General features: G+C 36.2%; 2 protein-coding genes across 4 annotated transcripts in view; one reads left to right on the top strand and one right to left on the bottom strand.

Moving 5' to 3' along the window:
* The window catches only part of LOC124212399 (melatonin receptor type 1B-A), a 48,854-nt gene that overhangs the window by 8,514 nt on the left and 13,030 nt on the right, over positions 1–27,310 (top strand). The window contains exons 4-5 of one of the 3 annotated variants that reach the window (XM_046612353.2): positions 6,988–7,155; positions 11,177–11,734. The gene's annotated coding sequence lies outside the window, so the exon portion shown is untranslated. Of the gene's footprint in view, positions 1–6,987; positions 7,156–10,312; positions 10,723–11,176; positions 11,735–27,310 lie in introns of those variants that run through there. The other 2 variants (XM_046612355.2, XM_046612356.2) reach the window with 2 other exon arrangements.
* Positions 1,145–9,323, bottom strand: LOC124212390 (uncharacterized). Its single transcript, XM_046612335.2, has 7 exons — positions 9,108–9,323; positions 7,991–8,168; positions 7,275–7,392; positions 7,032–7,176; positions 6,705–6,792; positions 6,201–6,573; positions 1,145–5,825 (listed from the first exon to the last, which is right to left on the bottom strand). Exons 1-7 carry the CDS (start codon positions 9,169–9,171, stop codon positions 1,527–1,529), a joined length of 5,265 nt encoding a protein of 1,754 aa, XP_046468291.1. The 5' UTR covers positions 9,172–9,323; the 3' UTR covers positions 1,145–1,526.

The following is a 27,310-nucleotide window of genomic DNA, read 5'->3' as shown; positions in this document are numbered from 1 at the left end:
TTTCATACTTTTGTATACCCACAATAAGGTAAATTTGAAGAAAGGCTTTTTAAATAGTATCCTTGTAAACGTTCAATGAAACGTTCTCATATCATCTTCGTTACCATTTTTTCTATTAATTTTCTTTCAAGAGTAATCGCACTGGAATTCGATACAGACACTATGGAAATAACTTGTACTGTAATTGCCCGATATAGTACGTTCGAATACGCGTAAAAATAAAACATAACAAATGTAGTAATATTAATAGTAATAATATTAATAATAGTGTTGGCGAAATTTTGATAAGCAGCCAATAAACATCAATAAAGGTAGATAAATAAAATTTGGAAAATTATAATTTTTTTTTGTTTTCCTAAAATTTAAGGTAAAATAACTTCTTTGCCGTATCTGGATCAATAGATCACCTTAATATCACCATAGCACGTTAAAAGTGCGTAGATATAACAATGAATTTTAGAAAAAAAAAAAAAAATAAAAAAAACATCGATAAATTTCTCTCTTTCTGTCCTTTGCCTTTAGCAAAGTTATAATCTTCTGATCCGCAAATCATGCACCTATAAGTTTTATCTTTGTGAAACATCAATTTCTAACGCTTTCATATATCACGAATAGATTTTTCTTCCACAATATTGTGGTAACACACATATTTTCTAGATTATTTTATCACAGGATAAAGTGGTCTTACCTCCAGGCAGACGTAGTAGTAGTAGTACTAGTAGTAGAAGTAGTAGGAGTAGTATCGATGCCAGAATTTACTATAAATACTATTATCTTTTTTTTTTTTTAAATATAAAATCTACTAATGACTGTATAAATATTTTTTTCAAACAAGATCTCTACACCAATATTAACTTTGCAATTTTTCAAACACAGAAAAGATTCTACTCTCACAGCTTATTAATTTGCATAAAATTCGCTGTTTTTTTTTTTTACCGCTTTTTGTTTTCTTGTTTCTTTTCTCCAAAGTAAAAATGAGAATTTGTTATTTATTTGACCCATGCAATATTTCCTGAAGTGAAAAATATCATGTATGTTTGCATACATGTGTTTGAGTATATACATGTTTCTATTTACATTCTTTTATGGGACGCATATGTCTCGATTTTCCATTTTTTCTGTTTTTCGAAAATTTATCAGCTGGTAGTAAGTATATATGTATATACTTGATAGATTATGAAAAATTTTTACGGTTTTTTTTTTTTGTAACTCAAGTTCTAAATACTTTGAAAATATAGAATCAACAATGTTTCTTTCAAATATCTTCCAGTGAAGACGATCCTGCTTCTTCTCTGGCGCGACTCGTTATCTTCATGATGAAATGCTGATGTATTAAATCTTCATTGTTCCATCTTCTGACGAGGCGTTATGTCATCTAGAATCTTCCTGCTATGGCTTAATTACAACTATATACACAAATATTAGGATTTGAATTTTAAATAGCCCATGCAACGATCTCTTCTCCTCGCTTATTTTATATTTTATAACAATAATCGTTCTCACTTCTCCATGTCAAATAATATTAATCATCGGCCGGTCTTTTTACGTTTACGTTTCAATTCGGTAAACGTGTTCAATTTAGGATCGGCAAGATCAATTATACCATCGTAGTTGTAATCCACTTTGGGAATGTTTCTTGTAGAGCTTCTGGTTTGTCTACCTTTAGTTTTACCAACGTTTGCCTTTTTCACTTTTTTAGGACTCTTTGGGTGGTTGGGAACGGTGGTAGCTTTTCTTTTCAACGAAGTTGGCGATGAAATTGAGACCTCTTTACGCTGGGCCGGGGTTTTAAAACTTTTCTGACATCCGGACGCTGTAACGTTCACTTCAGCAGCAGTTTGACGCCGATGATGATTCATTTTTCTTGTTTTCTCATCCACGTTGACGCAATTTCCTATCGAAGTAAGCGAAGTATCCTTCAAATAATCCCTTCTTATCATCTCCGTAGTGTGATGAGATGAATCGTCTTTGAGTCGAGGAGATAATTCTATTACTGCGGAAGGCATCGTTGGTTTTTGTTCGAAAACAGGGACGGCATTCTGCGTGAGATTTCTGGCTTCCAGCGCCGCTATGGACATCATCGGTGTCCCTGGATAGTTTTCAACTTTTTCAAGTTTTATCGGTGTGTCTTGATAACTCATCGACATCATTGCATGGGCTTTTAGTCTCTTTTTCAAAGGTAATTTACTATCGAATTCAGGTTTATACTTCACGTCTGGAACGTTATTTTTAGCATTGGTCGGGTTTGATACCTTATTATCTATAATACTCTGTTCAATTTTATGCAGCAACTGATCGTCGTCGAATTTTGCCAAAACTGCTTCGGTCAGCTTCAACGCCTTTTCTTGTACAACATTGTTTTTAGATGTTGGTTTAGCATCGGTAGGGACAAAGTAGGAATTCGTTTGAAGATAGGAAGAGCGGGGTAGATATTGTCTGTAATGTAACTCGTAAGCACATTTCAAACAAGCACAATGGGACAGTTGACAAGTCGGAATAGGTTGTGGGATTGTTTGATACGGCTGGGAAGAACTCACCTTCATATTACAAGGTGCACAGTCACAGTGCTCATGTTCAAGACTGTACAAATTTGCAGATGTAGTCACTGTGCTATAGACATGTGGAATTTTAGGTGGGCTCCTTGGGTTTAAAGGCAACATGTTACTGGAATTAATATTATTATAATTTTTTTTCGATACCTGCAGATGAAAATCGCCAGGCGTTAATTGACTTCCATAGCAGGATGATCTTTCGGTAGACGAGCCGTCGACACAGCTTTCAAATTCTTGTTTTATATTATGTTTAAATGTTACATTTTCAATCGACGTACCTTTAGCTTTATCTTCATGCTTCTTACTTGATAATTTCCCGCTCAATCTTCCAGTTGTTGTCATATTAATCACACCAGATTCTTGACTGACCCGCTGATTCGTCGTCATCTGAACATCGGTCGGCGTTTCAGTGAGTCTGGTTACCGGTGGCAGCGGTTTTTCGATAGACTCTAACTCTATCACAGATTGCGGTGTATCGGTACTTCGCTGTCTAAAGATCTCATCGTAGTTACTTTTGCTCAGAATTTCCTTCTTAATATATCCGATATCCGATTTATCTCTGTGTTGGCTACACCTATCAATGACTGATTTTAACTGTCTGGAAACTCTGTTCTTACCAACAGTATGCACTTTATAACGTTGAATTTTCCCTCCATCTTGACGATCCGTGTTCTTTCTCGAGAGATTTATCGGAATGTGGTTCATAATATCGCGCATAGCTGTAGAGATCCTTTTGGTTGTATTAGTGGTGCTCTTCTTATCCTCGTCCAAACACTCGGCTGTATTATCGCTAGCTTTGTTGATAATGTATAAATTACTGTTTGGCGATTTTTGTAACAGAACAACGGTCTCTCCGTTAACTATAACGTTTGTACTGTCCTTAATCATCTGCGTTACGTTATCAACTGAGATCATATTGTTATGCAGTGTACTTGAATTGAGATCCACCGTTGTTTCTAGAACAAGAGGAATCGTGTCTAAAGATTCATTTTCTGTTATATTATTATATGAGCTTTCTAACCCCAAGTCAGTCCCGTGGATTTTATTGTCGTTTATTTTTTGCCATATATCCTGTATTTCGTTGATACTCTTGCAGCTGATGGTGTTATTTACGTCAAGCAAGATTTCATTACTGACTTCTTTGATCACACCCTTATTCCTCAATAAATGACTTCTTTTAATTTTCGTGGCAAGACACGAAATTTCTTCGTCTACAATTTTTGGTTTAGTTAGCGATTTCTCGGAATACTCAAGGTTGGATACATGCTGTGATACACTGGCCAGCAGTGATAAGCCGTCAATATTTTCACGAAATTGAGACTCTTGACTCGCTAATAGATCATTCGAAATATCATGAATATTATCGTCAATATTCTCAGTACAAATCAAAGTTTCGTTTATCTTTGGTATCAATGTCTGTTCATCGACATATTCATTCTCCACGCTAGTCGTCAATTTATCTGCAGTTTCAGACTTAGATTCCTTGTTTTTAAAATCATGCTGCTGTCTTTCGACGATCTCTAACTCAGTGAATTTCGTTAATTCCGTACCATCAAATTGATCGCCTTCACTAGATTTGTAATCATACTTTTTCATAATATCGTACTTAATAGGATCAGATTTTTCAAAACTTTCTTCGGTATTCTGCTCAATCTGACAATGATAGGAGTCCACTTCTTCTTCCTTTTCTATCGCAATCATTATTTTATTATCTACTTCTGGTTCTTTGATTGCATCTACAATAATCTGATTTACGTTGTCTTGCAGATGAAATTTAGCAGAGTTTGTATTCTCAGAATCAATGACTTCAAAGGCGGCAACGTTATCAGTGCTTTCCTCTTTCACAGCAAAGTTTATTACATTCTGAATTTTACCTGACTTATTCTCAACGTCTACCGACTGCTCTTGCACAGTATCATTCAGCGTATTTAAATACGTTTCGCCAGAGTTTGTTAATCTAAGTTTATTAGTGTGGAAAGTTATGTTCGTTAGATCATTATTAAACTCATCTTTAATCCTTGGTAAATCGTTCCTGATATTATTCTCACGTATCGCATCGCTCGTGAAGTAGCTGGATAACGATGAGTCCAGTCTTATGTTTTCAATCTCAGAAGTGATATTAGAATTCTCGCACGACTCGCTTATTTCAGTATTGTCCTCTACATATTCATCAAGATCGACAATTGCCACATCCGAAGCATCTCGAGTGAAAATGACAGCGACATCGGAGCTCTGCGAAGGACTTCTGTAAACTTCAGATGTTTCACAAATCTCTTCTCTTTCTGTACTTAATACTTGTTTGTGGACCATGGACATGCTGTCGTTTTCAGTGGAAGCAGTTAGAGTACCTGTTTCATTTTGTTTAGATGGACTGTTCACGTGATTCTTACTATTGTTATCGGTAGTGCTGCTGTCATCGTCATAAGTTTCGCACATATGACTTAAAGTATTGGACAATTGAGCAACAGATGTTTCTGATTGGATTTCGGACAATGAATTGTTGCAATTTGTATCACGCTTTAACATGTGACTAGAATCTGTGCAAGGAATTGTAACTGTCTTTGTTGCTCCACACGTCGTCAGTTTCTCAACAAACTCAGGCGTTTCGTCTTTATTAGAGTTCGCTAAATTTTCTGCAGGAACAAAGTCATTTGCAAAGTTTGACAATACGCAATTTTCAGGCACTTGCGTCGTCACACTTGGCAACGATGCGGGTGAAACAGGATTAGTGACATCATTAACTGGCAAAACCGAAGGCTCTGGAGTAGTCGCAGTCGACAAAGACTTAGCCGAGGTGCTGTCAATTATACCAGGGAGTGGTAAGTTGTTAAATGAATTGCTCGCATCAGATTGAGTTTTCTTCTTTTTTTCCCCTGTTTTTGCACTTTTCGTGTTAAGTTTCTTCTTCACTTCTGCCAGCCAGTGCAGCTTGAGCTGCTTCTTCTTTTTTATAACTTTTTCCGTTATTTCTTCGGTCGTTAAATCAATGTACAGAATGTCACCTGTCTTCTTTGATTTAGGTCTTGGCGGTACTTTTCCAGGTTTATGCGGCTTCAATGGTATTACTTTACTAGACTCATGTTTTGTTTTCATGTTATTTACCGATTTCGTACCTTCTTGGGCTGAACATTTTCCCATACAAATCCCGCTGCCGCTGCAGATGCAGTTTGTTTTCACCAAATTTCGCTGGCATGTTTCTGCACCTGGTATATTGACATTGTCGTTCAGATTGTCAATGTGGTTCGTATCTCTGCACATGCCACTGCCTCCCAACTGGGAATAAATATACACGTGTATATTAAATGTTAGAAACAAATCCTTGGAAGATTAACTTGAAAAATTTTCTTTCCCCTTCAAATTATGTCTTGAACAAATAAATGCAATCTTAAACCTACAAGTTTCCCTTATATTTAACACCATATTTTGAGATTTGACAGCACTTTCATAACTGCAAAAATTTCAACTCAGAAAAAAAATGAACTTAACAATTATGTTTTACTGTTGTTACTACATATAAAACACCATAAATTACTCATGCAAGATTGAATCTAATTTGTCTATCCTATCTAGATTCGCAGAACAGCAGTTGTCTAAAAAAAAGTATTTATATAAAACGAAAGCAGGTAATATAAAGTTTTAGGTACATACCACTTCCAAGTTATCCAAGCTAGGTACGTTTGGAGTGAAATTTGGTTTACCAAGGTCACCCTGATCTTCATCCTCTCGATTTTCCTTGCAGTATTGGATAAATAATTTGCACGACTGTTCTATATCAAATTTGTGTAGTAAAAGAAATTTAGTCGAATTTGCCTGAGATTTTGGAACCTTTGGCAGCACATATTTGGCCAGAAATGGTGTCGGACACACGGGAGGTGGCCCTAGGTGTGAAATGGCTGTTGAATTTATCTGATTCTTCACGGTCGCGTTGCTATTTACTTTTTTCCAAAGCCGGTAGATCAACAGGTAACGAACATACATTGTGTCACAATTATGTCGTGCAGGTATAGTCTTGGATATTTTTCTGTGAGGGAAACGTAACTTGTTTATTTAATTGTTACCAAGTGACTTGCAGATCGGTTTAGCAACATCTAGCAAAATCAGCAAACTCTTCTGTTGTCGAACAGATATTCATGCAATTCTTAATCAGCTTACGTTAGGATTGGATCCAAGATATCATGGTAATTCCGATTGATGAATTTTGCTTTGATGAATGTATCCAGAATGTGATCGTTTGAGTTTTCTGCAAATTATTTTAAAACAGTTACACATTTTTCATAGTGTACATTGCCAGCAATCGTGATTTAACACATTAAATTCAAACTTTATGCAATAATATTTGTGCCACTAGTCTCTGGCCATTAATCAACAAAACCAATTGAATAGATAAGTATAGAGCAGTGGTTAAAGTAATCGAAGTTTATTGTTATAATTTCAGCGATGGTGCAACTAAAGAAGCAGGTTGAGTGTAAATCAACTTGCCAAGGTAAACAAAGAGGCAAGACGTTAGACGGGCGGCAATTTTGCTGTGGTGTTCTTTCCCTCGCCGAGATGCCTTCAGTTCCATATCCATGTACATCGCCAATAAATCCGACATCTTATCCAGGTATGAATTTCTATCGCATATCTAAAATATTTTTAAACCAATTTTGAACTTCCATTTATTTGCTGTGCAAAAAGAATCCGAATTGCGATTGCAATAGAGGGTGATGTTTGATTACTTACCTCTACAAGTTCTCGATAGAAGAATAAAAAGAAAAGCAACGTCTCGCTAATCGAATCTTTTAATTTGGCTGCCCTATAAGGTTTGGTGTAACATTCGGTAACGTTAACGCTCACATTTCTGTAACACAAATGCATCGTATCAATGAACGAGTGTTTTCAGAAACAAGGGAAAATCTCGCCTGTTAGATTTTTTTCCAGCAATCTGCTTTGTAAATTTATGTTCAATTTTTCATAACAACTTTGTTTTAGAATCTATAGTCCAGTGCTCATATTCTTTTTTTTTTTTGTACATTTACTGATCTATAGAGTGGGTAAATTAAAAACGGTGCGACACTAAGATGCATATGCAATCAATTATATAAGTTATTTTGCCTTTATTGTATTTATGTGCAACTATAATGTCCAATTTTACGAATTATATACATGCGATCTCTAGATTTTGCTTCGAGCTGTCTAAAACGAAATCTACATTAAATTTTTCAGTCATCTTTTTAGAATTCACACTTTTTGTGCTCAGAAACACTTCTTTATAGTAAATGGAATATTTCTCACTCTCATATTAGGCGAATTGATATAATAAGTCAAGTATTTTTTACATGATACTTAATGCACTCTAGCCAATTTTAGTGATCAGTTTTGCATTGAACTTTTGTAACATTTTCAATGATTGCAGTTTTATAATTTCTTTTGAAATACCGTCATCAATCAATATTTACCTGGCGTAGAATTTCATGAGCTTTATTAACGAGACGATATTGGGCTGAGCCAGAAGGCACCTACACTTTTTCTTGAATTCTGAAATCCAAGGGAACAGTTCTTCAACAGTCGATTTACTTCCTTCATATTCAGCCTTAGTCTCTTCATTTCTTTCAAGTGCTGTTCCATTTTCATTAACTGCGGATGTAAATTCATTTTTTCAAAAAACGCGTTGGTCAATACTGTGTATTATTTGTCGGTGAAATAAATTTTCTATGCAATTAAATCTATTAATTTAAAATTGAAGAAGAGGAATTTAAATATATACGACGAATTTTTACTGAGACTTTGTACAGGTGTAAACCATTGATCAAATGACTCTATTTGTTTGGAGATACATTTTTAGATGTAAAACAAAAAACGTGAGGATTTAATGGGGTAAATTCAGTCAAATTATAGAAAAAATTGTTCAATTTTTAAGTCAACAAATCGGAAACAAAAAGAATAATGCTAAAAGATTGTCTTTGTTTGGGAAATTTTCGGGTTTTCTTTCACTTCTCCACCCCTCTTTCCCCCCGGAAATGACCAGATGCTAAACGACCCTTCTTTGTCTCAAGACTCAAAATGGAAACATGAGAATGAAAAGCTAATTATTTTAATATCCAAGCGTTACAAACCTTGCGTAATATTAAAATGTGAAGAAACATCGCTTGAATATTTGCGACGATATTCGGCAATATTCGCACGTGACTATTCGTGGATTTTCAAGGGGTGAAGCAGGCCAATTGGTTATACATACGAACAAGATACTTGATTTAACAAGTGCGGTAATTCGGAGGGAAATTTGATTGCCAATAATCATAGCGAAACAGATGAAAGACGACGGAAGAGACAATTTTCGTACGCGAAGCGAAACCGAAGCAGGAAAAGGTATTCGTTCGCAAAATTTGCAGGGATACGATAACGGCGGATATGTGAAAATTTGGGCTTGATATAATTTTCGATATTTAATTGAAAAATATAGGGAGAAAAAAATGCGATACGTTTATAGGTTTCTCCGTTTATAGGTTTCTCCGTTTTTAGGTTAAATATTGATAAACAACGCGGAACAATAAATATGGCCGAATGAATTTTTACCTTCAACTGGCGTTATCCGATCCTGGGTGCTCGTTACGGACGTTTCCTGATTTGCTTCACTCATCGCGTAACAAACAACCGTCTTTTGAATACGTAAAACGCTACATAAAGACGTTTAATTTTTTTAAATCAAAGTATAGCTATCTCCATCGCGATTCCCTTGCTCCCGTTGTTCCCCTCCTGCTTCTAACAACGACACTGGTCTTCGTTATCTGTCGTTTTTCGGCCATCCACTGGATATCCAATGGGATACGCAGGACTACAGAGCCTCGGTTTTCCAACGGCAGTCTCCAGAGCGCGCCACCATCTCGTTCACCAATTTGAACGTAGTCGGTTGATTCATTGTTGCAACGAATTATTCGATTATTTCAACCGTCTTTCATTCGCTTATAAATGAGCGCGCTTGGCTCTCTTTTGTTTTCCGTTTTTCATTTTTTTATCAGCTAAACAGAAGCATTTACTTTAACTGTTATTTATTGCTATTCAATACGGCGTCTTTTTGTGCAATACTTTGACTGAAGGTATTATACATATTATTACGCGTACATCGTTTAAGTCGCATATGCGCAATGTATACCTTATAAATACAGTATAACAAGATTACGAAACGACGGAAAATCTTTTGTAGCCATGTTAAACGCCCGTCTGACCTTAGGCCTTAGGGTTTCCAAACCACTTACCGCTGTATTTAATATGAATGCGTAGGTAACACGAATACATGGACGCTTAAACTTTACAGTCTACGATACGAAGCCCCGATATGAACTTTCACGCTCCAACGTGAGTCAATACTGAGTAAACCTCTGCCCTAAAACGGCGTTTAGAATTCAGTTAACGTCCTAACTACAAAGCCTTAAAATAGAACTTCAGTATATGGGAAATCAAACTTGACTTGTGGAATTTGCATACATTCGTTATTCATTGTTGAGACACATATTTCACGTAGCAAAAGGGTGACGTAGAACCCGTAGAACCGTTCGGTTAATCAATATTCGGAAGTCAGCTAGTCGAACGCTTCGTTCAAATTTCTCATATCTGCACTTTGGCAAAGATCGGCCCATCAGCACTGCAACGCGATCTTACCTAGATAAGATAACCACCTCGGTCGGTAAGATAGAGAAGGCCCGAGTATTCGTGTCTCATGGTTGACCGTCGCGCCGCGAGATATCGCGCCTGGTTGTTGAAAAACTTCGAAACTGTCGAACCCATAAACTTGTCTCAGTAAGTCTACGCCACTTGAGGGCAGCGCGCGCAAGTTGCCCGGCGTCAGGGGGACTCGGAGATCCGGGCGCGGGCGGTTTCCATCAAACTTCATACGTCTCGTAGTTAGTCGCTGGAAGTAGGAAATTCCGAAATCAGTCAGTCCGCCGGTGTCAAGCGCCGCGACGACCTCCGGTTCGCCGCAAGTAAATGCCGTACAGTTGGTTAGTGGATTATCGAGAATAAAAACACAGAAAAATTTAACAATATTCCTGAAACTGTATTCCAATATCTACACCGTGTATTAAAAAGAAGTAAACTCGAAAATTATATCTCGTCTTTTTTTTTCTCTTCCATATTAAAATTAAATTATACTAATATATACGTACATAAATGAAATAAAGTTTAAAATAAGGTATAAATAATTCTATACATCCATATACGTACGTGTCCGTATAAATTGTTTTGTAGAGTTGGTTTATGTTACGCATGTAATAAAACAAAATACATAAGAAAAACAAAAACGTTTCTTTATTAATTTAGTATTAATTTTCTCTTCTTCTGTATCTTCTGAATTCTTATAATAATTTATATACATTCTATGAAATCGCATAACGATAAAAAGAATAATACCGCGCGTGGAGCAGCTCGCTCGGTTTGTCGTACTCGAGTACTTACATGTATACACACCTACCTACCGTCTACACCACCTTTGTAATTCTTGGCAAACGACAAACGGTTTCAACGACGATGACGCTAGTCTAGAACGCAGATGAAAATAAATCCGCGCACCGTACGTGCAGTTATACATATATACGATATAGTGCGTACGATTGTCAACTAGAATAAAGTAAAAGAAAATTTTGCAGGTGTTTCATCTGCATAAAGGTTCGAAGCACCGGTTACACGAATTCGACGAAAGTGATGCGGTATCGTGAACGGGAACATTTAATTGTCATTACGTTTTTCAACGAAAGTGCTTTCTATCTATAAATGTTATTCTAAATGGACAGAAACCGTGTGTAATAATTCACGTTTCCATTAATACTTCTGTACGATTAATCATATGTGTCTACAAGCGACAAATGAGATGCAAATACAAATGTATTAAACAAAAAAACAGTAATAACAACAACAATAATAATAATAATAATATTATACGAACACGTATGGTGATTATGAGTTTGGAGAAAGTTTCTTTTAAAAATTTATCGATACATGTATAATTACACGTATACATAAAGATTTTTTTAAATATAAATAATACGACGACGTTTTGAACATGTTTAAACCGACGCGGTTAAATTATTCTACGATTAATATTCATCGATTATAATATTATCGGCGAAGAAATTTGAAATTACCGAAGACAGAAAAGACCAGACGGAGTTTCGTCTCGATTAAAGAAGACGAACGCAGCATAGAAAGTAAGAATTTCAATTTCATTTCCACACATAAGCATATCCGATTATATTTTCAGGTTGAAGAAAAGAAGTGTAACGAACTTGTGGATCCCCGTCTGACTTTTATTACTCCCGCGGCTTTCAGAACTCGGAGGAAAACAAAAATATATTTGTCTGCATTTCTTTCACGCCAGCGTCTGTTTTTGCTCCCCCCCCCCTTCACTTTTCGTTTTTTCATTCGTCTCATATCGGTTTGTATTACAGAGTAATTTCTAAAGAGAAAAAAAGTAAACCAAAGTAGCGCCCCCCCCCCCAACCATCTGGATACGTGTTTTTGTTGACGAATACACGAATATAATTAACGATGTCTACACGTGCCAAAATATGCGTAAACTGTTATATATTTTATATTTCAAGGATGCCGTTTAAATACCGATTTCAAGTAAATGAAATAAAATCTCCGTCCCTATTTTATCGCGAGCGATGAAAAAAATAAAAATCGATTTTCTATCTTGTTTTTGTACTCGGGTGAATTTTTTAATTACCTTAACTTTGCTCGTTAAAATTATTCGAAGTTAAAGTTTTAAATTTCTGGCTTATTTTATGCGGGGTAAATTTGTTCGATCATCAGATTCAGTTTCCTCTGTGTAATATGATAGTTTTAAAATATTAACGACGCAATTTGAACCCGCCGCAGAATCTGAACTCGGGGTTTAGACCCATTTCAATTTCACAATCAGTTTCAGCTAATCAAACGATTTTACACCCCCCCACATCTCCTTCGAGTAGGTGCTGGTATCTTGAAGTGTTTCATAACTCCGTATATATATATACTCATCGGGCAAGATCTTCGTAATTGCGTACGTTACTACGTAGGGCGTTTTTGCAATCCAGTTTCGTTTAATTTCAGATTGGCTACTGCGTACCTGTGTGATTATTCAATTATTATTAAAGCCGCGATATTATAACACAATTATTCACTCTAGGTAGGTAGCAATAATAGCGCGATCGTTGTACGAGATATACAAGAATAGATATAAAGACAGAGTAACGAAGAGATTCTCTTTTAAAGATACCTATAATGAATTCGTTCAAATTCACGAGCTACGAATCAAAATTCCACGCGAGTTTGGAACGGTTTCAAAACGTTAAGATAACGGCTAATTGAAATTTCCGTATCATGCAATGTAGACGATGTCTATAACTCTTGTTTTACGATATCTATCTGTGTTTGTCATATCTGCGGTTTCGGCCTTACACATTATTAACGTCGGATTGAAATAAAGATTGTCCTAACAAAATTTGAATCTTATATGTATATACAGATTCGTCATGTATGGTTGAACATTTTTTTCTTACAAAAAAAAATTTTCTTTCGATACTTTTCGTTTCGGAATTTCTTTTCATATATAGCATATTCATGGTATATACATATATAATAATATCAAGCAATACTGAACTGATCGATGAATTGCGGACGTTTCTTATAACAGTTTTATGCTTTGTGGGTTTATCGTGGCAAAAGCAGCGTTAGTCACGCGACGATATGATTAATAATAAAAACTTGACGTATAAAGATTTTGCCTCATTCTTTGTTGTTGCTGGACGAGTTTCTTCCCCTGCAAGCTGCCATAAAAGCAATTTAACCCTGAAGCCAACCTAACCGGCATCCGGTTTATATCTCCGTGAAATAAATTTCCCCCGGACTAAATTTTCCGGGTAAAATCACCCTGAACGAAATTTTCCCTCGGCCTAAAATCTCTCCGAATAAAATCTCCAGGATAATAAATAGTAAATAAAATGAAATAAATATACCTGCTGTATACGGAAGAAACTCTGATATTTAAAATAAATGAATAAATTAAAATGAATGTCCGGAAGAATTTTTGAGTGGGGTAATTTTTTACGCGGTGAATTGATTCGCTTGCATATTGTCCGGGAAATTCAGTCCGGGGATAATCAATCCAGGTGGATTTAGTCCTAGAACTGTAGCAAACAGTTTTCATCGAACGTGAAAGAGTAAAATCGTTATTGGATTTGTTTCTTGCTTAGACAATCTCTTCCTTTATTCTAGTCTCGCGACTCATCGTTTTACTTTCAGGCTATCGTGATCCGGTAATTTTACGTACGCTTGTCACTCTCGCGATGCGGCTGACGACAACGCTTTGAGAGTAAAGTCGTTCTCTTCCTCTGATCATCTCTCCCGTAGTTATGTATCATTTTTCTTCTATTCCATGGCTCCCGTACATTTTTCGATAAAACGATAAGATTCTCCTTTTTCATTTCTCCACCCAATTCATTTTACCCACCATGTATGTATAAATTTTCGCGGTTTTATTAGTTTTCCGACGAAATCCCGGCTCAAATATCCTTTTTGGGAACTTAGGAGAGCCCTCCGTACCCGCGTTGCAGCGTTCTCAACTTTCGACCAATCGGCTGAGTGACACGTGACTCAAACATCGCGTTGCGCATGCGCAGCGTCAGCAGCGCGCTTTCTCATTGGTCGGCAGTGAAAGTCGGATTACTCGATAAGTGTTGCACTCTTAATCTTTCCGTAAAAGGATATCCGCACCGGATTTTTGCTTGCAGGGATCGAGCCAATACTTTTTTGAAAAATCGTACGTGAAATTTCAAAAATCGTGAATATGCGTAACGATAAAAAGTGGAAAATCTCGGGATCCAGTGGACCATCATCACCTCCCTTGTTAAAGATATAAAATTGTACGGTAAAATTGTAGCTTTGATGTCACCGCCAGAATCCTTTCCTTTTTTACACACGAAACAACAACTACCCGAATTCATCGACCTTTATTCGGCGCCCGGTTCTCAGCTCCAGTCATTACACGTGGCGTACATACCTTATATATTATATATGTATATATAAGATATATGTATGTGCGTTATGTGTGTATAGATATGAATCATATGTGTATATAGAATATAGGTGCAGGCTCGTAAAATAAAATCCCACCGTTTTAAGCTGAAATTACATGGAACCCTCTCTCGAAGTAGGTAGAACGGAACCGTATATATGCGTTATATAGGCATGGTATATGTATGTAACACGTATCTACATTGCCGTCGACGTTACGTCAGCCGGCGAACCGCGAATTCCCGAATTCCACCGGGCGTAGGTACCTGAGAGGATCTAAGGGGTGAATTAGAAACACGGAGAAGACTTATTCTCAGAGAAAACGAGCCGGTTTGGGTATGTACATAACCACCTATATTGTAATATATAGTATATAATTTATATTATACCCAATCCTAACCTATACTACGGAAAATTCCAGATCTTTGTGATATTGCGACAGAGATTCCGAGTATGAAATAATGTACGTAAAAAAACAAAGAATTTGTTCACTTTACCAAGTATGGCGAAATTGTTATTTTTATTTTTTTCTCTTTGGTAATTCAAATGAATACGGTTACATTTGAGAAGGCAAAATGTCGTGCAGACCACGTTTTCGTTGAATGAAAAACGACTTATTTTTCAACCAAATTTCGTCAAAGCAAACAAATCTTTTCTCTGTGCATTCATGTATACAAATATAATATGATCCATTTATATGAAATTCAATGTTTTGCCTACATTATAGGTATATGTATACCTAAATTTCAATTGTATGTAAATATGATTCTTTCTGCAAGTAATTGAAGAACCGCGATCGTTGAACTTCAATAATATTATATTGTGTAACAAGGATGCAAACTCGATATTTTAGGGCCGAGCGTAAGTTTGCAATATGAGTCGTAGGTGAGCCGAAGACGAATATTGAAAATACGCGAGGCGAAAAGACCGTTGCCTCCTTGACGCGCACGATTCTTTACATAACAAGAGTATGCTACGCATTTTTTCACGAAGCACGAAATTGAGGTTAGGGTCGCGTAATGTCAGATTTTTTCGCGACAGCGCATGCGCGGAGTACGGAAAGGACCGCTTTCAACACTCCTAGGACTTAGAAGTGGTCTTTTCAGTACTCCGCGCATGCGCATTCGCCGACTCACTTGACCGTCATGAAAACAGGTACTTTGCGTACGGAAAACACGCATGGAAAAACGCGTAAAGCATGCTCGCGTTATATAAATAACGTTTGCGAGTATCGACCGAACTGAACTAACTTCTGGCCTATGTAACACCTCGCACGGAAAATGAGATACAAGTTAACCGCAACTGAGGTAATACATACATGTATATTACCATACAGTCCGAGGTCGTGCAAGTCCCTATGTAAGTACAATTAGGTACATACATACCTATTCGACCTATTCTCGAGGATTGGTTTTGTACAAATCGATCGACCTGTCGACATATGTGTGCATGTATGTAGGTAGGCATGCACATGTACATGCATAGGCTTCTTATTCGCCGGCATATTGACCACACTTGACCCATAATTGTACTTTAGCTTACATGTGTGTATAACGAATTATATTAAGTATTAATCTTATGACACACCTAGATCTGTGCATAAAAAAATTGTGTTATTAATTACTAAAAGGTGAAACTAACCCATTCGCTTTTTTGTACACAATAGTGTACAATATTGATATTCGTTTTTTAAGATTTTCTCGATATATACTGCATATTAAATAATTGTCAAGTATATGAAACAGGAGTAAAATTTTCTGACAAATCGATTGCCGCTGTTTATTTTGTGGAATTATTCTCACATTGCGAGAAAAACGGTAATTTTGAAAAAAAAAAGAAAAGAAACCAGCGATTTCCGAAACATGTCTAAAACATCTGAAAATAGTCCCAAAAGTCTTTCTTTACTCAATCAAAGGCATTTTGAGTCAATATTTTCGTTTTAAAGTGAACGGGTTAAATGGTATAATTTATCTATATGGATATATGATGTATACTTGTAATTGTCTGACTATAAACGCGATCGTGTATCACGGAGCGAACGGGAAATACAGCTCTTGTATAAAGTTTGAATGATCTTTCCTTGCCGAGCAGCAGGAGCAGCACCAGCGGCAACGCGATGTAGTTTCTGGCTTCTCGTCTCGCTTATTACCCACTTCCGTCTCTGTTACTCCCTTATAATTATACAGATATTGCTGATTGTTTAAATGCCGATGCGCAGCATGTTTCAGTGACACGTTATACCTACGTTAAAATTATAGCTGATATCCATCATGAGAAGAAGCTTTCTTCGAGGCGAATAACATCAATGTACACAATGCACGATCATATTTTACGATTTGGAATTTTTTTTCTCACCCTATAACCTTCGTTTATATATCCATGACGTTTTTCTTCCCTCGTACATTTTTTTTTTCTCTATACATATATATTGGCATGGATCTGGTTTCTTCGCGTCACACGTGCGAATATAAACGTATATCTATGTAATTCTTATATATTGTGATATTATAAGGATATTTGATCGAGGTGATAAGATTTTTTTTTTGGTTCAAGGATCGCGCAGTCGAGTATATGTATATAATATATACGAGGTGTCGGAAAAAAACAACACACGTAAGAAATCGCGAACGAAAAAAAAAAAAAAATACAATGCACGAGATGTTTTTTCACGAATGTCTGTCATTTTTCAGACATTGTTTTATTATGAGCTTGGGTAAGGATAAAGCACGTATACAACCAACTTGAATTTTTTTCATTCCATAATTCTGTAGAAAAACGCGTTTCAACGGTTTCCACTTCACGGTTTTCAAAATTCATAACTATAATTAAACATAATACATCGCGATATTTTCGAATTTAACATTAAATTCTCAGCGTATTTTTTTTTGTATCCGGAATCTACGATAGCTGGAACTAAAATATTATTTGCATTTATAACAGCGAATGCACCTACAGTTTAAAGAGTTATTGAAACATTCACTGCAGCAGCGACGAGGTGACGTGTATATATATGTATACATCGTGAATATAAACATATGCATATCTGTTTTATATGTAATTGAAACACGTGCGGTGGCACGTGCGGATAAATTTGAGTTGGAAAATTGCCAGTTAGGTATGAGGAGAAAGTGAATAAAAAAACACGTTAACAACACGATTATATATTATGAATGCGCGACATTGACTAGGCTTAGAACCTGTACGTCTATAATTATATACTCTGTTTTTTATTTTTTATTATATATATATATATATATATATATATAATATACATCTCAGCATACAGCAATTCTATGTTCGATATAACATTTTTTTTGTATTTCATAAGTTTGCGTGTTCTGCAAATTTTATGCAGTGTTAAAGTCCGTGTGACGATAACAGGTATAAATATTTGATTATGATATTATGAATTCGAGGCAAAAAAATTTCCACGTTAGACTGCACTTGACGCAATCAAATATTAATGTTACAGTTTTTGTAGGTTGATTCATTCCGGATGAATGTAGAGAATGGATTCTGCGTAAGATAAAAATATATTTTTTCGCATACGTCAATTCGATTCAACGGCAGACAATTTCTTCGTATTTGAACTCCGGAAATCAACATGGCGCCGAGGTGAGAAATCAGCTGATCATTTCGGCTGAAATTTTATATTGTTCGAATACGCACGGGGTTTATAGAAGTTTGTTATTTCCAGCACATGCAATTTCCTGTAAACACAACAACTTCTACGCTGTTTTTATAAATATTTCACGTTTTTTCACGTTATATAGCTATATTATATTTGTGTATATACAAACCGTTTTGTTTTCAATACAGATCGTAGCAATAAAACCGTAGCGTGCAAAAGCAAATTATGCTATTTCAAGTAAAGTTATATGCGATCGCTGCAAGTTGTCCTCCAAATTTATTACACATAAATTTACACGGTACATACCTAAAGACACAAAATATTAGGGTATATACATAGGTATATCGATTTTACTGATTCCTTTTTCTGTTTTGTTATTTCGGTTTATTGGAAACAACTTTCTTGATCCGATCACTTTTTTCTTGTGTTTTTGATATCATTCTAAAGTAAGAATGGAACAAACAAGAAATCAGACGGAGAGGAGAAAAAGAAAATAAAAATACCAGCATAGTCAGAGTGTGTAAAAGAAATTTTTACATTTGATTGAGGAATTCAACAACGTAAGTTAATTTTCGATATCCCGCTGCGCTTTCAATTTACTTACAATCAACCTACACTACAAGGAAATGGAGTTTGCATGTTACACGGTATATATTGCGCACGCATGCCATGTCGCAGGGATAATCTGAATAAAGCTCATTCTATACGGTGTTAAGTTCGGCGAGAAGCCGAAAGCTTTCGCAGGTGTGTTTGTACATGTAGCGGGTCATTTTGTCAAAGTGTGAAATGGGCAATCTAATATAGGATACATTCGCCAATATTTATGAAATTCAGATACAAGTTATCGAAATCCCCCTGCATTTATGCAATTTAGGATATGCATTAACGTAATCCACCTGCAAGTATGCAATTTGGATACATTTTAACAAAATCCGCCTGCATTTATGCAATACGGATATGTAACTTTCAAATCCGCCTGCAATTATGCAATTTACGGCACATTTTAACAAAATCCGCCTACATTTTATTGTGAATATTAAATTATTCAATAATCCTTGGGCAAGCTGTGCTAAACCGAACAGGCAATCTACAAGTAGGTACATACATATTGGAAATACGAAATTATAGCTTCGTCCGTTCACCGTCTGCCGTCGCGCGAAAAGACGACGACCTCTCTGGAAACTCGCGACCTCGTAACCGATGCAGAAGCAATCAATCAACCAGACATGGACTATAGAATATATATATACATACTCGATGGCTTGGGTTCCACATCATGCGTGATGCCGTATTATGAGAAAATTATAGTAATAATGAGCTGAATAAAGAGACAATATAATGTTGCAATCACCTGAAATAGTTTATTGTGTAACCAGGAGGGAGACTCGGTCTTTTCGGGCCAAGCGTAAGTTTGCAATATGAGTCGTAGGGGAGCCGAAAACGAATATTGAAAATGCGCGAGGCGAAAAGACCGTTGCCTCTTTGTTGAACGAGATTGTTTATATAACATGAGTACGTTCCGCGGTTTTTCACGAAACACGAAATTGAGGTTAGGGTCGCGTCATGTCAGATTTGTTCGCGACAGCGCATGCGCGGAGTACAGAGAAGACCACTTTCAACACTCCTACAACTTACAAGTGGTTTTTTCATTACTCCGTCACTCGACCATCATAGAAACGGGTACTTTGCGTATGGAAAATACGCATAAAAATGCGTATATGAAGGTATGTTTTTAAGATTAAGAACAATTTATTCATTTTTTTTACTATAATTTCTTAGTAACTACTGCAAAAGGAATGAGTATGTGGGTGAATCGATGATATTAAGAGAATAAAATAAAATAAGAATAAACTGAACGCATGGCAGCGCGTGCAGCGTGAATATAATTGCACGGTGTTTGTATTGTACACAGGTACCATAGAGTGTTAGCAAACTTCTGTTCAATGTATAATTCAATCCGTGCCACTCTCCTAAATTGGCGAACCTTTTAAGCTGTACTCCAACTCGGTGAATGAAACTGAGATAAGGATGGATCGAAGAAGAATATATCATGTATATGTATGTATTTTTCTTAACGGATAATACAAGCGAGGAGAAACGAACGAACAAAATTAAACTAACGATAAAAGACAGTAAAAATTGAATCGTGTCGAATGAAAATCTGACAATCAGTAACGGAAGTCACGATTTGCAATACACAGTTATTATCATTACTGCCATTATTATTATTATTATTATTATTATTATTATTAATTGTAAGAGAGCATCTGTATTGTAAGAACAGAACGCTCAGTAAACGAACAAGTAGTAGTAATCCGCTTTAGTCAGCCGGTGTCGCCGACGAGTCGCTAACTACATATAGAAACGCCGACATCGGTGGCTAGACTATGCTGAATAACCGGCGTTTTCCTCGCGGCGAAAGAGGGTGCAGGCTTTTTTCCTTTGTTATCTCGAGCTTCTTCTTTTTTCCCTCAATTCATGCAAACGATTGTCTTTTCGACTTGAATGCATTTCACGGAAACGGTTTAAAATTCACAGTTACGTTGTGGAAATTGACGTATGTACAAGAAAAAAAAAAGAAATGAAAGAAGGAAAAAAAAGCAAGGGGAAAAATTAGAGTGCACAAAAAAGTTCAACGAAATGTTGAAATCATATTTTTTTTGTCCTATAATAAGCAGTAATAAAATATCTATATCATGTTACGTGTATGCCTAGAATTTGATTCAGTTAGAAAAAATGTATTAGATATAAATGATTTATGCATATAATCTTGACAACAGACCTGTTTTAAATTCCAAGCGTGTGTATACATTCATATAATAATTCATGTATCCCACTTATCTATGTATATATTATATATACGAAGATTGGGGGACGATGACGGAGTTTCGTGATTCGAAAGTGCGGTTCCAAGTTACTCTTTTTATTCTCCTTTCTCCCCGCGTCTTATTTTCACCCAATCTCATATCTATACCCTTTTCTTTACCCTTGGCACGTATACATTGCCTAGAGGCTACTAGGGAAAGAAAACCATGGACGCGCGCGCATTCCAATTTCCAGACTCGTACGTGTGTTATATGAATATATTAAGATTATTTGTTGTGCGTAGTTACTTCATCAACGATTTTCACGATCATTAATACATTATGAACAAGTGCGAATCTTTTCAGCGATTGATAAACCTCAATCCGTTATTACTAGGAAAAACAAAAACAATGAAAGGAACTTGACAGAGAACAAGGAAAAAAAAAACAAGGTAACAAATGTATATAAAATTTGTATATATCGGGAGAGTTCGTGGAAATGTGTGGCGAGCAATTCAACATTCGATAAATCCGCTTGCATTTATGCAATTAATCAGGGCATTCACTTTTCTCGTCGATATCGATATTTCTTCATTTCTCACAATTCGTCGAATATTCATTACTTCCTCCAACCATATAATTGATTTACCACGAAACAAATGTCGATCGGTAAATTGCGTACCCTAAATTGCATAAGCACAGGCGGATTTACCCACCGTCAAATTTTCCACCGTCAATTTCTACGAATTCTCCCGTTACACGCAGTATTATACATATATTTCTTTCATTGTTTTAACTTTCTGATCCAGGGTATTTACTTTAACCGTGGATATCGATATTTCCCAATTCTTCATAATTGGCCGCATATTCACACTTCCTCCAACCGTATAATTGATTTACCACGAAACAAATGACGATCGGTAAATCGTGTACCCTAAATTGCATAAGTACAGGCTGATTTACTCACCGTAAAATTTCCCATCATACATTTCTACGAATTCTCTCGTTACACGCAGTATTACAAATATTTTTTTTTTTATTGTTTTAACTTTCTGTTTCAAGGTATTCACTTTACCCATCGATATCGACATTTCTTCATTTCTCACAATTGGCCCAATATTTCTCGCTTCCATCAATCACATTGACGTCCCACGAAACAAATGACGATTGTTAAATCGTGTACCTTAAGTTGCATACATGCAGGCGGATTTACCCAACCTTAAATTTCCCATCAATATTTTTTTAATCTTTTGACTTTCTTTCCGTACCGTGTGACGTAGCTTTGTGTATATTGGGGTTCGAAGTTTCGAGACAACTCGGTACCATGTTGTGTTGTTACACCCGCGTAGGTATAATATTATAAGTGAGGCGAGAGAGAGAGAGAGAGAGAGAGATAGAGAGAGAAGGGTGCGGTGGCAGTAGTAGAAGTAGAGGCTGAGTCAGGCAGGCCGTAGTCCCCGGCGAAGCTTTCAATCGATACAGCTTCCCACCGCGACTCGCGTTGGGCGCGGTGGAGGACCTACCTGTTAGCACGATCGACAAACTCCGTTATACCTACGTCTATGCACACGTACGAGTGAATCTGCACGCATATGCACACGGATTATACACCATCGTGCATAAGTTTTACCGCGTTGTTTGTTGTTTGATATATTTTTTTTTTTTTACCTACCTTTTTTTTCCCTCTCCTTCTTTCCAACTTGAACGCTTTCCAGCTTCGATTCATTATGTCTTATCGCGATATGTCGCGAGGTATCAAATACATGGGCATAGATTTTATACGTAGGGGTATATGTGTGAAAAGATGGGTGATTTGAATCGCGCGATATAAATGGGGGCGACGCTATTTTTTCCGGGTCGTCGAGACACGTGGATCGGATTATTACGGTGATATTTTTCTCGGTGTTTAATTTTTTTTTTTTTTTTGATATCATTTTTTTTACACACCATTTTACTTTTTCTTACAACTGAAGATCTTGACCGTGTGCAGTGATTATTGAAAATTGTTAATTTTTGTATTGCCTTCAATTATACAAGTTGTAAGTAAAAAATTATAACACTTGGAAAAATTTCTTTTGTTTATAACATTAAATTGAAATAGTTTCATAACATTTAACAGTGAAAAATACGGGCTATAAATATTAAATTAGTACATGATAAAGAAGGTGTGAAAATTGTAACTTGCTCGCAACAACTATTCAGCGGTAGCAGCTGTTATATGACAGCTTCCTTCCGTGCTGTTGCAGGAAATAGGTTATTTACGAGATATTAACGGCATAAGATGATCAGAACAGCGAAACGTTACTTGTCTACTACGAGGGCAAAGTTTTGCATTGATACAACAGTCGCAGACACGATGAAGAAGTTTGGTAGTATTTTCCCGAGGGTGTTGGGTATATTGGAAGTTGGGATAGATGTGACAATAAAATCCTGAAAATTGATAGATTTAAAAAAAAATTACCTCGCATTTTTTTTAACGCATAACACACTTTCAGGTATATCTAATATTAATGTTTCCGCAGGACTGTGAAGCGGGGGCGCAATATTGCTATTTTCATCTCTCGGGGAGTTTTAATTTCGTTGAGGCACGTCGTCCTTGTGCATTTATAACCCTTGCCCCTATTGTACAGCCTTGTATGGTAGAGACGGTGATAAGAGGTCTCTCTATCCGGACGGTCTTACATCACCGGCAGAGCACTCGGGTTTAAAATTCCCAAACGTACCTCATCCTCGTCGCGAGGGTGACGAGACTATGCAGCGCCTTCACGTGTATACCTACATATGTATATAAGTATTTCGAATGAATTTCCACAGCGACGTTCCCGCGCGTCTCAAGATTTTTTCATTCGGAGACGCCGAACAATTCCCGCTGTCAAGTATACGTCACAAGTTGAATAGTTTTTTTTCTTTTTGATTTTTTTTCTTCTCAACCCTTATGATGAAACTCAATCGTTCGAAAATCTTCTTTCACATATGCCCGGTTATTTTGTGGAAATGTTACACGAGCGATTTAAGGTAGAGTCAATCCGCTGGCATTTTTGCAATTGGGTATTTGCATGATTTTTATATTTCTTAACTTTTGATGTTTTTCGATTCTATAAATTTTTTTAGAATTTTTGAAAAAAAAATATTTTGTTTTTGTTTATAAATATTTAAATAATTTAATAAATAAAAGTGGTCCTAAATCACATAAAAGTCACGTGACATAAAACGGAATGTGATTGGTTTGACGTCATTGTGCTGCTACCGGCGCGTTTATTTGAATCCACAAAGAGTAATGTACAATATTTTCTAGCGCTAAAAAAATTTTAAGTAAGTTTTTTAAACTTTAAGTTTGATACATTGTATAATTAATGTCAGACTTCGGTGAAAATAATTAAAATAGAAATCAATTTTTGTGTGGTGTTTTTTTTTTTTTAACTCACACGGATAATTGTGTGGAGGTTATGATCACGTCAATGTTATTATACTAAGAATGTTAAGCAAGCATTAGTTTGAGTATTTTCACAAGTTGGTACTATACACCAACAAAAATCGTTTTTTAATGACATATTAAATAATTTAATAACTTTAGTTTATAATAAACAGCACTATCAGACGTTCTTTTCATCAATCACAACACAGAGAAACAGCTGATTACACGTACGGCGTGCTTACAGGAGAACTTGGCGCTAAAAATTTCAAAAAAATTCAGCATTGTGACGTCACATACGCGAGATGGAGCTACTTATTCATTTAAATATTACCTTTTTTTTATTTATTAAATTATTTAAATACTTATAAACAAAAACAAGATATTTTTTTTTCAAAAATTCTAAAAAAATTTATAGAATCGAAAAACATCAAAAGTTAAGAAATATAAAAATCATGCAAATACCCAATTCACGGCACGTTTCACCTAAATGTACCCCCAGTTGTCAGAATGTAGGCGCATTTTTAAATAACCTATACACGGTGCTGCCAAGTAAAGGCCGGAGTGTGTTTGTTTGACTACCACTGATGGGAACAAATATCGGTACGAGTTATCAGTAGGTATATAGTGCGTTTAAAGTCCTCGCGACTGAGCTGGAGTTGCTCTTGTCGTCAGGTTGTGTGAATTTGTCCAAGCAGTTATTTCACCGTTTAAAACCTATGCTGGCGCATTCAGTGATCGCATTCTGCGGTCTCGTGAAAATGATTACATGCCTTGACCTGACGAAAGTGATTACGATGCGGTAGATCTGTCTTACCGATATTTGTTCTCCCTAGTGATAGGCAACCCCATATGCCGTGGTGTTTACTTGGAAGCAACCGGTATTTAATCTGAAATTGCATATCTTCAGGCGAATTTCAGCAAGATGTAATTTGAATTGTATAAATGCGGGCGAATTTGCTTTACGTTTATGGACGGCAAAAGCGTAAGCAAACATAATCGTATATAAAAATAGATACTTATTTGATTAAAATAAAGATTTTAACGTACATTATGTGCTTAACAACAACAACAACAATAATAATAATAATAATGGAGAAAAAGAGAGAGATCTAACAATTTCTAGGTAAAATGATGTGTGAATAAAGTGCATCCGGAGGAAATTGAATGAGAAACTTGAATTATTTCTACGACCTGGTCATCTCGTCGTCGTCAACGTCGTCTCCGACGTGGAGAAAGGGGATGCGGATATAATTTTAAGAAACTGGAAGCGTCATAGCGTAAAATTGCTTCTCTCTCTCTCTCTCTCTCTCTCTCGTCTGATTCACCCTTCCGCTTCGCGGTACGAACCACCCTGGTGTAAAATCATATTTCGCACGTCGTTCGTCGATATTCACTCAGATCTTTTAAACCGCAACCCACCTGTATGTAAAGTACGGTATACCTATGTATATGGTACATGTACATTGTATACGTGGGTTTTCATGTAGTTTTCTTTTTCCTCTTTCTTCTTATTCTTCTTATTTTTTGTTTTTCTTTCTTCCAACCCCCTTGTCTCGTGGAGACTGATTTGTATTAAAGACATAAAGATATACCTGTAGATTTTCTACGGTATGTAATACCTGAGATTGAAAATCATCAGCAGATATATGTACCTATACATATTTACCACTCAAATACAAGTATACCTATTTATACATATACCTATGTAAACCTATATACTCAAAAACAGCTGACGCTTTGCTGCAATTTGAATTGAATAAGCAGAAGAAGAAAAGAAAAGAAGGAAAGAGAAGAGAAGAGGATGGAATGTAATTAGATCTTCGACTCGAGAAAATCGTTGAATAGACAAGTTTGCGCTGGATGTATATATGTATATATAATATACATATATATACATATATATACATATATATATAATAAATAGATGTATATAAGTATGTATACACGACAGGAATTTAATTATAGGTCGAGAGTTTATTATTAAATCCCAGCGTTGCGGCCAATCCCTTCTTTTTCTGCTTATTCTTATGAAATAACAATATTTTAACCGAGATCAATTGCAAGATGCACGGATCACATATAACTGCATCGTTCCGCAGATACGGAAACTCACTGTTATCATGCTATAGCCAAATTTTCGAGTAAAATACCTTATATATCATTCGTATCGCGAGAGTAATATTTTATATTTTCCGACGAGGGAAAAATTGCCTTTTCTAATTCACGAGAATCGAGGCAACGATAAATCTTCTTTTTAGTATATCTATAATTCGTGGATACAATTTATGCAGATTTATTAAGTATGAATAGATTTTACTATGTAATATTTTAACTGCGTGCAGGCGATGGACGACTCAATGTCGAATCGATTTTGGTGTCTCAGTAAATAGGCATGATATACATATGTGGAAATAATGATGTTGCAGATTATATAAACTTATGTAACGTCATCAATATGCGTGCGTGGGTACGCATCGAGGACGCTGTCGTTTCATTGGAGTAATTACACCCTTAACAAACCCCGAATAATCTAAGGAACGACTAGACGCGCTACGGGGGATCCCCATAAACCTCCAACAACTCCCACGTAGCTGCGTCAGGCTTACTCTGTACGAATCAATCGGATTGATACCCAATTCCTGGCAAGAGAAACTTAACTTTGATTTTCTCAATCCCTCCAGGGGTTGAGCCACCCTGGATTATCTACGCTTTATATTGTTTCTATTCTGTCTATCTCACTACCAGTGTTTTATCGTGTGTTATATCGCTCCCTGCACGTATAACAGCATTATATCGTGTAAAAGGATATCGGAGATTGAATTTACCAATCTTGAAAATCAATTCCGTGGAAGGGAGAAAGAGAAGCTCGGTGTTTTCG

Source organism: Neodiprion pinetum, chromosome 2, assembly GCF_021155775.2.
Source record: "Neodiprion pinetum isolate iyNeoPine1 chromosome 2, iyNeoPine1.2, whole genome shotgun sequence".
NCBI classification, from domain to species: Eukaryota; Metazoa; Arthropoda; class Insecta; order Hymenoptera; family Diprionidae; genus Neodiprion; species Neodiprion pinetum.
Note: the sequence above shows the minus strand (reverse complement) of the source record. Positions and strands in the feature narration are given on the sequence as shown.